Source organism: Taudactylus pleione, unplaced genomic scaffold (assembly GCF_031769625.1).
Source record: "Taudactylus pleione unplaced genomic scaffold, aTauple2 ptg000092l, whole genome shotgun sequence".
NCBI lineage: Eukaryota > Metazoa > Chordata > Amphibia > Anura > Myobatrachidae > Taudactylus > Taudactylus pleione.
This window is the reverse complement of record NW_028284494.1, coordinates 9,432,462-9,443,844: the sequence shown is the minus strand read 5'-3', so window position 1 is coordinate 9,443,844 and position 11,383 is coordinate 9,432,462. Positions and strand designations below refer to the sequence as shown.

General features: G+C 48.5%; 1 protein-coding gene across 1 annotated transcript in view; it reads left to right on the top strand.

Moving 5' to 3' along the window:
* Window positions 1-5,701: 5,701 nt before the first annotated feature.
* The window catches only part of NDUFS4 (NADH:ubiquinone oxidoreductase subunit S4), a 138,010-nt gene continuing 132,328 nt past the window's right edge, over window positions 5,702-11,383 (top strand). Inside the window, exon 1 of the mRNA XM_088469487.1 lies at window positions 5,702-6,005. Within this exon, the coding sequence (XP_088325613.1) occupies window positions 5,740-6,005 (266 nt within the window). The 5' untranslated portion in view covers window positions 5,702-5,739. The remainder of the gene's footprint in view (window positions 6,006-11,383) is intronic.

Here is an 11,383-nt window from a genome sequence, read left to right as displayed (position 1 = left end):
AACTTCGGTACCCGCAAAGACTTGTTGAGTGCTTTGAGGTTGAGAATCGGACGATACGACCCATTGGGTTTCTGTACCAAAAAAAGAATTGAATAGAAACCCTGGCCCCTCTGGGAGAATGGAACAGGCACTATAACTCCAGCCTGGAGCATAGTGTGCAATACCTTCCGCAGCTCCGTAGCCTTGTTCCGGTCTGATGGTAGACCCGTGGTGAAGAATCGAGCCGGGGGTCTGTGCCGGAAGGAGAGGGCGTACCCGTGGGAGACCACCTCCAGAACCCAAGTGTCTGTCGTAGTGACCGACCAACACTGGGCGAACCGCAGCAGGCGGCCCCCCTCCCTGGGATCCCCCAAAGGGAGGCCCGGACCGTCAGGCCGCAGGCTTGTCATCTGGCTTGGGGGCCGGACGTCTGGTACTCCATGCCTGCTTCAGGTGCTTGACCGATTTCCTAGGGCCAGCCTGACGAGGAAACGACTGTGGTTTGGGCCTGCCCTGGGCCCTAGATGACCGAAAGGACGTTGGTCCAGAACCAGAAGGAGCAGCGGCCGACGGGAGACAAGCCGATTTGGCTGCCGCCAGCGTGGCCACAATCTTATCCAGATCCGGACCGAAGAGAACTTCTCCGGTAAACGGCAACGCTTCCAGACCCTTCTTGGAATCTGCGTCCGCCTTCCAGGATCGCAGCCACAAGGTGCGACGAGCAGCTACCGCTGCTGAAGAAATTCTAGACACCAGAGTACTAATGTCTAGAGCCGCCTCGTTGATGTAGGTGGCCGAATCACGGAGATTGCCAATCAACTCCGCCTGTTCGGCCGGACAGTCGGAATCAAAAGAAGCCTCTAATGAATCCGCCCAGCGCTCCATCGCTCTGGCAACCCAGCAAATGGCCATAGCCGGCCGTGCTGCCCCCCCGCAAGGGAATAAGCGGACTTCAGGCAGATTTCCCCCTTGCGGTCCGTAGCATCCTTAAGGGAGGACATGGATGGCATCGGCAATGTGGCACTACGGACAAGATGGGTCACATGAGAATCCACCTGTGGAGGGGATTCCCACTTAGCAAAATAATTATCCGCGAACGGATAAGCCACCGCCAGGCGTCTCTGCGGCTGGTATCTTTTGCCAGGCTGTTTCCACGCCTCCTCTAAATGGTCCACCAACTGACCCGAAAGAGGATAGACTGTGGCATCGCCCTTCACGTCTTTGAAAAAGGCATACTTAGACTTAGCCGCTGGGGGAACTTCGTCAATCACCAAGGCTGTGCGGACCGCCCGAATAAGTCCAGGAATATATACTTTGGACTTAGCATCAGCGTCCTTAGTATGGAGAGGTTCCTGATCGTAAGGATCCAGAATCTCCCCATCATCAGACGTCCCCTCGTCATCCTCATAAGGAGCGGACAGAGACGCCACCGGCCGTTTATGAGGCCGCATCACAGACTCCCCTTGCAACACATCCGACAAGTGCTGTACAGAACTCATCCTGAGAAACCGGGAGCGGGGAAATAGGGAGACTGTGGGGTACCACCAATTGTCGTGGGAAACCCTGCATGGGTGACGAGACCACAGACTGCTGGGACAAACCCATCGGAGTAAACGCGGGCTGCGGAGCTAACTGGCCCACTAAAGCTGTTAGCGCCTGAGCGAAACAAGCCCAGGGCGGCTCCTGTACCGGTGCTGTAACCGTAAGAGGCCGCGCCATGGACAAACACTGCCGGCAAAGGCCCTCTGCGCTACCCTCCCCCTCCGCTAACGGTACTTTACACGTGGTACACTGTAGCCGGAGAGGAAAATCACTTTCAGACATGATGGCACCACGTATGTGACCCCTCTCACCAATTATATATTAAATAGGCGAGAGACCACCCTGCAGCACCGCACCGCAAGGGCTTAGCAGAAAGAACAGGGACAGTAATAAAGCTGACAGTCTTGAGGAGAAAAGTTACAGGCAGCAGCGCTAGCACAGTCACATACAATGCAAAGAAAATCAATTCCTGCACTAACAGCGCTGATCACTCAACTACACAGACACAGGGCCTGGTAGGACACAGCGCTGCATACACAGACCTGACCACAGCGGAGGAGAGGTATGCGGGGGACCCAGACCACGATGCTTCCAATGCAGGCTTCCAGCAGCGTTCACCATGCTTCTGAAAAGATGGCCGCCGAGGAGCAGAGAGAAGGCTGGCCTGGGGGAGGAGCGCTGACACAGGGCCAGTCAGCACAGTGCAGAGAGGGCTGTGTGCAGCGGGGGAGGCGCCGGCTGTGAGACAGGGAAGGCGCGCTCCCCTGGCTTGCATTTAACCCCTGGGACGCCGCAGCGCTACCGCTCTGCTGCGGTCCGCTGTCCCAGGGGGTAGTGGAAGCGCAGGTTGGTCGCCTGGCTCCACGCTGCAGCCAGTCCCCAGGGAGCCCCCTGCCTGGGGACTTAGGACCATGTGATCAGCGGGGACCCACCGCGGGACCCCGCTGCTTACCTCTGTCCCCCTTGAATCCGGCCATGGTCCGGAACATCTGGGGTCACCGCTAGCTGTGACCCCAGATGCTCACCAGCATCCCCGGATCAGTACCGGCGTTCTGGTACCGGCGGGGTGTAGGGAAGACAGCATGGACGTCAGGACTGACTGTCCATGCTGTTCATCCAGATGTGCAGCCACAGCTGCATGAAGAAAAAGCTTCAGGTGCTCTACTAGCCCCCACTCCAACAGGTGCACCCGACTCCGGCCGGGCACCAAACTAAACTGGGGTGCCTTGGCTCGGGGGCGGGGTATAGGAGGGGGACCTAGTGCATCCTGGGAGGCTGAAAGCTTAACTCTTTGGTGCCCTGCGAGTGACGTCACACCTATACCCCAAGGTATCCTGTGGATACCCTATGGACCCTGAAGTAGAGATGATGGGGGCCCCAAAGGCTGTTGAGGATTCCTGAACCAATGCTCAATTCAATTTGACGTCCAAGCAGCAAATTTCCCTTCAGAGAGGATGAAGGTGGCTTACGTGATTTCACTACTGTCCGGTCAGTCGTTGACCTGGGCTTCACCGTTGTGGGAAAGGAATGATCTTTTGGTCAATAACAGCGCTGAGTTTCTGAAAGTTTTTCGGAGGGTCTTCGATGAGCCCGGACGAGTATCCTCTGCAGGGTCAGCTATCTCGCAGCTGAAACAAGGCAACCAATCTGCAGGACAGTATGCTGTGCACTTTCGGACCCTTGCTTCAGATTTAGGGTAGAATAATTAATCATTGATTGCCGCATTTATGCAGGGGCTTGCGGAACAGATCAAAGATGTACTCTCATCCAGGGAATTGTCTACCATATTGTATGACTTAATCTCCTTGTGTATCCGGGTAGATCTTCGCCACAGAGAGAGAGCAAGAGAGAAGGAAAAGTCCTGCCGCTTCACCATCAAGCTCGCTACACGTTTCACGGCACCTGTGGAATCTCCTGAACAGCCCATGCAGGTGGGGAAGTCTCGCCTTCCTGCTGCAGAGAGGGAGAGGAGGTTCAAAAACAAACTCTGACTGTACTGTGGTGAGCCAGGTCATCTTCTTTCTGGCTGCTCAAAAAGTCCAGGAAACGAGAAGGCCTAATTGATCGAGGGGTGGTCAGATTAGGTACGTTTCAACACACCCCAAAAGACTGTACTGTTCCTCAGTTTACTTTTTGATGTAACTCTGCTCCATGGGAATTCCTCTGATGTCACTAAGGCCTTTTTAGATTCAGGTGCCGATGGCAACTTCATGTCAGAAAAAAAGGTCAAGGAACTAGGAATCCCTAGTCTGCCTCTACAAACACCCCTTTGTATCATTGGAGTGGATTGGAATAAACTTCCCACAGCTACCATCCACTCTCGGACAACAGAGATTTCTATGCAAGTAGGGGCGCTTCATCGGGAGCAGATTGCGTTCTATATACTTCCGTCAGCTGAGAGTCCGGTCATCTTGAGTCTACCTTGGCTACGCAAGCATGGCCCTGTTTAGGACTGGAAGGACCCTCAAATATTATCATGGGGTTCTCAATGCCACCGGTCCTGTCTATCATCTGTCAGACCGCCACACCGGGTTATTTGGAGTTCAGTAGTCTCTCCGCAAGATCAGCTTCCAGCTCCATATCTATCCTTCAGTGACGTGTTTAGTAAAAAGGCCGCTGAGACACTTCCTACCCAGAGAATGGGTTTGTGCCATAGATTTGTTACCTAGGAAAGTGCCTCCTCGTGGAATAATTGTTTCCTCTCTCGCTTCCTGAGTCCCAGGCAGTGACAGCTTATATTAAGGAGAATCTGGCACGTAGTTTTATCAGGGAATCCAAATCCCCCGCTGTGGCTGGCCTGTTTTTCGTTAAAAAGAAGGATGGAGGTTTGCGACCATGCATTGACTATCGAGGTCTCAATGCGATTACTATCAAAGACCGGTTGCCTCTACCTCTGAGCTCTTTGATCGGATAAAAGGAGCAAAGATCTTCACCAAGGTGGACCTTCGTGGGGCTTATAATCTAATCAGAATCCGGTCAGGGGACGAATGGAAGAAGGCCTTTAATACTCGTGATGGCCACTACGAATACTTAGTTATGCCATTTGGTTTGAGTAATGCTCCAGCAGTTTTTAAAAAATATATGAATCACATCTTCCGGGACCTGTTATACAAGTATGTGGTGGTATATCTGGACGACATCCTGATTTTCTCTGAAGATATAGTGGGTCCTCACCAGCATGTATGTGAAGTGTTGTCATGATTTAGGGCTAACCAGCTTTTCTGCAAGCTTGAAAAATGCTACTTCGAACAGGAGGAATTGACATTTCTGGGATATATCGTTTCAGGGTCTTGCCTTGGCCCCCCCAGCTAATGTCATCCAAAGATGGTTTTGTGCTCCTGTAGCCTACGGCCCACACTTTGTAAAAATTACCGTGAGATGGTTCCGGAGGCCGCTGTGCATGCGCGGTCTCTAGACCACACGTGCGCAGGCAGTGGCGTCACATGAGGGTGTGGGACGCACTCGTGTGTCACCGCTGAGGGGTGACACCAAAGTGCCGACTTCTAGTCAGTGACAGGAGCTGGGTGCTGCACTGTAGCATTACGTGCTGACACAGTGAGGGAGCCGACATTGCACACAAAGTGGTCCCCGGGGGCAGTCTGCACCTCCGGAGGGATTACAACAGGGGTTCAGGCCGTTGTAAAGCTCTTACCCGCGAGGCCATGCCCCTATTCTACAGCCCACCCAGTTGGAGGGCTACAGCCCTCCCCGCTCCAGGTGTCACCGCGGGGAGGGACGCCACTGTGCCCGACACAGGAGTGAAGAGACGGCCTCTTCACTCCGTGCACCTCACAGTGATGGACTCATTTTGAAGCCCCTGTCCATGCGGGGGCTATTTGACTCATGTTGGCGCAAAGATCGCATTCTGCAATGCAATCATAAACGCTAGGAACGCGCCCTAATCGCATTGCAAATGTGATTGTTGATAAATGGGCTCCTGAATATTTGCGGCATCATCCCCGAAAACACTCATTTTCGGGGGATATCCGCAAATATTAAGTATCCCCCTGATGTACTATGGAGTCACTGTCACATCGTGTCCAGAACAAAAGCGCAGCCTGTGGCTGATGAGAGTTGCAGCAAATCACATGTAACACAAGTGGTGCAGTCACATATAAGCTGCAGGCAACACGCTGAGAAGGCGACCACAGGCAGGTCAGACCTAGTAGCACTTCGTGTAACTGCTAGTGACGCTTATTATTAGCATAATTACGGACCATGTCCCCAGTCATGCCGGACAGGATAACGGGCACAGACACTGTGCAGCTGCCCGGAGCAGAACATGACAATGACAACTTCTACCGGCAGGAACAGGCTCCTGGTGACGTCACCGCCTTCGCCCGCGCTCTCCCCGATCCTTTCTGTCCTTCGGCTGCTGCCGTAGCGCCGCTTCCCATACGGAATATGGCGTCCTCAATGTCACCAGTGCTCAGGCAGGTGTTGCGGGCGAGGCAGGCGGCGGTGGCAGTGCTCATCCCGACCAGGTAACAACACTGCGTACGGCTTGTGTTAGGTCTCTGCCATGTGTACTCCCGGTGCTAATGGGGAGTGTTCATGTCCCTCTGCCCCAGTGTCCTCTGCATGACACAACTTCACAACTGTTTATTATTGTTAGTGGCCACTGGCCAGACCTATCAGTGCTTTGTGTGATTATTAGAAGTCCAAGAGTCACAGTCAATGATCAGATGTCGTGTGTGTGTGTGAGCGTGTATGTATATATATATTTCTACTTCAGGGTCCATAGGGTATCCACAGGATACCTTGGGGTATAGGTGTGACGTCAGTCGCAGGGCACCAAAGAGTTAAGCTTTCAGCCTCCCAGGATGCACTAGGTCCCCCTCCTATACCCCGCCCCCGGGCCAAGGCACCTCAGTTTAGTTTGGTGCCCGGCGGAGTTTTGCGGCGGAGCTGTTGTTGATGCTAGAAGTTTCTGCCTCACAATAACAGCACTTACAGATGACGGGCAGCTTTAGCAGAGCAGACATTTGATGAACTGACTTGTCTGAAAGGAGGCATCCTGTGACGGTACAATCCAATATATAGCTAGTGTTCAAGAGAATATATATATATATATATATTTATATTGTGTGTATGTATGTGTATATATGTATATATGTGTGTGTGTGTGTATATGTGTATATATATATATATCTATCATACACACCACACACATCCAGAAAGCTGCGATCAAGCCTCAAAATTGTGGGGTGCTCCATTATAGACACCAAAGTCCCAAATATATATACAGTCCAAAAACGGAATAGGCACTCACCAGTCAGTTGCAATAATGTTTTAATCACTTATATGATCTAAGGTAATGGTCGACGTTTTGGTCCAGATAGACCTTTGTCAAGACAAAAAAAATCACCAACATATCTCCACCACCTTCCTTATATTTATCTCTATCTCTACAGATAGATATATTCATATTCGGGTGGAATATATTAGACAGCAAGTGAACACTATTTTTGAAGTTGTGTCTGAAGAAGGAAAAATGGGCAAGCATAAGGGTCTGTGTGACTATGACAAGTGCCACATTGTGATGGTTAGACGCTTTGGTCAGAGCACCTACAAAACGTTAGGTCTTATGCTGTGTTCCCAGCATGTAGTGGTTAGTACCTACCAAAAGTTGTCCAAGAAAGGTCAACTGGTGAACCAACGTCATGTTAATAGGCACCCTAGGCTCTTTGATGCGCGTGAAGAGTGAAGGCTAGCCTGTCGGTCCGAACCCACAGAAGAGCTACTGTAAATAACTTGCTGAAAAAGTTAATGCTGTCTATGATACGAAGGTGTCTGGACACCACCCGCGGCCCGCAGTGTCCCAGGAGTGGGAAAAATTGTGGTGCAGAGATCACCGCCGATGAATAGATACCATGCGCACAGCATCTATTCACAGAGAGGGGAGAGCTTGGGGGCAGCCTGGCATGTCCGTAAGTGCTGGGTATGCCTACAAGAGTGATGAAAAGGGCGTGTGTCTTAAAGATACGCCCCTTTTTCTCGTGGCCATGTCCCTTTCACTGTACTGACATCACTACTCCCCAAATATATGGATATGTTACATATATATGTTTGTGACTTTTTTTGTGCATCGTGCTGATGTTTATTACTATTTATTGAATGATCATTAGCTCCTATTTTATGTTATTGTATTTGATTTGCCATGAGCCCCTCAGTGTACAGTGCTGTATTATTTACCTGCACTTTAAAAAGAAAAGATAATAATAATCATGGGGTGTGCGATATATATACAAAATGTTTAAACCTGATTAAATATATTAGGCACCATTAGTAATATTTTTGGTAGTTTGTGGACTCATTGCAGAGAGAACCCAATGAAGGTTTTAAATGGTACTTGTGTACTTTACGTACACAAGTACCGAAAGTTGTTCCCTCGCGGGCTTGCTCCGCTCGCTACAAGGTTATATTCCCCCTTTATGCCCACTTGGATGGTAGGGAACGATGCTGGACACTGGTTATCAATCATTGTAATGTCTAAATACCCTGATGTCATCAGCCAGTGTCCAGTGTCATTCCCTACCATCTAAGTTGGCATAGAGGGGGAATATAACCTTGTAGCGAGCCACCGAGCCCGAAAGCGTGGCGAGCAGACAACCTTCTTCTTTAGGTGGGGACAACTTTCCGTACTTGAGTACATAAGTACCATTTAAAACATACATTGGGTTCTCTCTGCAATGAGTCCGTAAAGTACACAAGTACCATATTTTTGATTACGTTTTTTCACAAAACTTTGGAGGAATGTTATTATTATTATTTTTTTTTTCATGAAGTTGTTCTGACACTTCGATTGTTCCTTTTGTTGTGTTTTTTTTTTTTTATACCGTTGAGCAATTCTTCACTCACCTGTAGCTGCATTTTGGGGACAGTTCAATTAAATGTGACGTTGAGTAGCGCTGGGAATTAGTTCACAGAGCTATTCAATTGGTTACGCTGTTAACCGGCGACTAGAGGATTTCTGCTCTCACACTCCTGAGGTGCGAGCAGAAATCTGCCGTGATACTAATTGCTGACTTAGCGCGTGAGCTACCAGCAACGCGGCCGGCGCTGAAGACGGTAAATGCCGTTTACTGCGACTAAACACCCGGCATTAGGCGCCATAAACTGCATCTCCCGACTTAAGTGAAGGGCGCGATGGGGACAATTGAATATCTCCGGTTACTCGTTCCCAGCGCTATTCTACATCACATTTAATTATACTGCCCCCTTTGCTAGCTGTTGAATAAGAGGTACGGATTGACATTAGTGGTATGAACAAGGCATGTCAATGAGATCTTTGGGGTCAATTCAGTTAGATGCTAAAGCTATAACTCGCATCACAAACTCACATACATAGTGGCAACGCCCCCCCCCCCGCAAAATGCGAGATTCATTTAGAAATGGTGATTTGAGTGACTCGCTGCCAGGTCATACAACTTTTCTACAATAGGCGCCTTGGCAGAAATGTACGTAATAGTGAGGAACTCATCCTAGACCCCTGCACACACAAAAAACTTAATTTTTCTAGGAAAATAAAATGGTGGTTTGGAATTGAATTCCATATACAATTTGCTATGCAAATTCACGGGAATATGGCTTGCTGTACCCAAATTGCTCCTAATTGAATTGACCCCTTTGTGTAGCATAACAATATATCCGTTTTGCCAGGGTCATGCTTTAATAAAAATTTCTAAAGGCGCCCATACACTGTGCGATATAGCAGCCGATCCAACGGATTGGTATGATATCGCTGCTATATCGTACCGTGCGTGGGCATGATATCAGTCAGTGCGGATCGGCCATCGCAGTGCAAGGTGCCTATCGCACCGTGTATGGGTAGCTTAAGTCACACTCTTAGCAAGCACTTTGCTAAGTATATGGCCTTACATGTACGAGAAGTTGTCCAGCACTAGTGTGTGTGTATATATAGTAGTGCAGAAAAGTATCATATATATATATATATGTGTGTGTGTATGTATGCATCATAATGTTTCACAGTATACACTCCATAGATCTCTTATAGAAATTGTTTTGAATCTATTAATTGTTTTGATGGGGAAATCTTCTCATATAAATTTGTGGTTTATATCTGTTATTGAGCAGATAGACTATGCTCAAGTTGACACCTACACTTGGACCTCATGTAAGGAGGGCATGTTTTTTACTGTTTACAGTGTACTGTTTTATTGTTTTCCCTCAGTATGGCACCGCAGACCACATATGACGCCCTATGCTATGGTTATATCATATAACTTATATGTCCCCGGCGGCTGATCCTCTCTGCACACATTGAGGGCAACACGCTGCTGTATTTACATTTCCATGACCAGCAGTGATCGGCAGACACTGGGAGAGGTCCCAAGGGTGCAGAGGGTCCGGAAGGTCCCCCTAAGATTGGCAGCTGCAGGACGGTCATCTTCCGACAGCAGCACAGTTGGCGTTTCTAACTGATATGGCCATGCCAGGGAAAGCTCAGCGTGGCGTGGTCTCATCTGATGCGTTCATGCCAGGCGGGTGGTTAAAGAAACAGTGGAGATTGATCAAACCTTCTAAAGGGAAAAAGTGGCGATTCTAGCTGTCATTTTATAGAATGTGCTAGATCAGGGTTTCCCAAACTTGGTCCTCAAGGCACCCTATTAGACCAGGTTTTAGGATTATCTAAGCATGTACACAGATGGTTTAATCACACTGACTGAGGTACTAATTAATTCTCTTGTGCTTAAGCTTGGGTAGCCTTAAAACCTGGACTGTTAGGGTGCCTTGTGGATTGAGTTTGGGGACCACTGCACTAAAAGATAGCTGAAATCTGATTGGTTGGTTGCTTTGGGCAACTTTTTCCCTTTTTCTCTTTAGAATGTTTGTTTTATAGTTCTCCCACTACTAATTAATGTAGATGCTACTTAAAAACTGTGTTTCTGAATCAATCCTATAACATAGCACAATTCAAAAGAAGCACAATCAAAGCTGCAAACAGTATAACATAGTAGTACTACTTAAATAACCTTGAATAGCATCTTAAGAAATGTAAGTATTAGTATGTTTTGAAATGAAAATCCTTCACAATTGGATTGCCTATCAGAGATGTAGTGTTTGATTGGCAGGAACAAGCCTCTTAAGAGAATTCTGTGACCCAGTCACCTGCTGGGTAACTTAAGTGAAAGCCAAAAAAGTGCAAAAGCTTAGTGTCCTGAGAGTATATACGTGGTTCTCACTGTAACATTCCTAGCCTCCAGGTCCAGTGGTCTCCAACTGTTTGTTTGCAGTCAGTCAATAAAGGGATGAGTGCTTGAATGGTGAATTGTGCCATAATGCGCCCAATCCTGGGATTAAGACGAGCACCATTTCCCTAGTTCAACAGTTTTTGTGAGTGAGGTAGCTGTACAGATGACCCTCCATGGACATTTCTTAAGAGACACATCCACTAAGCGATTTTACTGAGCGATTGAACGATAACTATATCGTTCAATCGTTCATAAGTCGTTTGCAAAAATGTCTTAAACGACCAGCGACGCGTGCTCCCGCTGGTCGTTTAGACATCTATCATCGTACAAACATGCTGTACAAGCTGACGATATCGTCAGGTTCAGTATGTTTCCAGATGATTGATGAGCCTGCAATGAACGACTGCTCGTTCAGTGTAGGCACATCACAGACTGACAAACCACTGCACGATTACAATGTCGTAATCGTGCAGTCGTTTGCATATCTTCTAGTGGATGTGTGCCTTTAGAAATGCTTATTATAATTGTAAACAACTTCCGTTAAAAAAGTCATTCTTGAAGATAGTAGAAATAGTGTTGATCGGCGTAATTGTGTTCACATAGAGAGATTCTTGCAATGAGGTTTGGTACGGGTCATTCAGGACCGC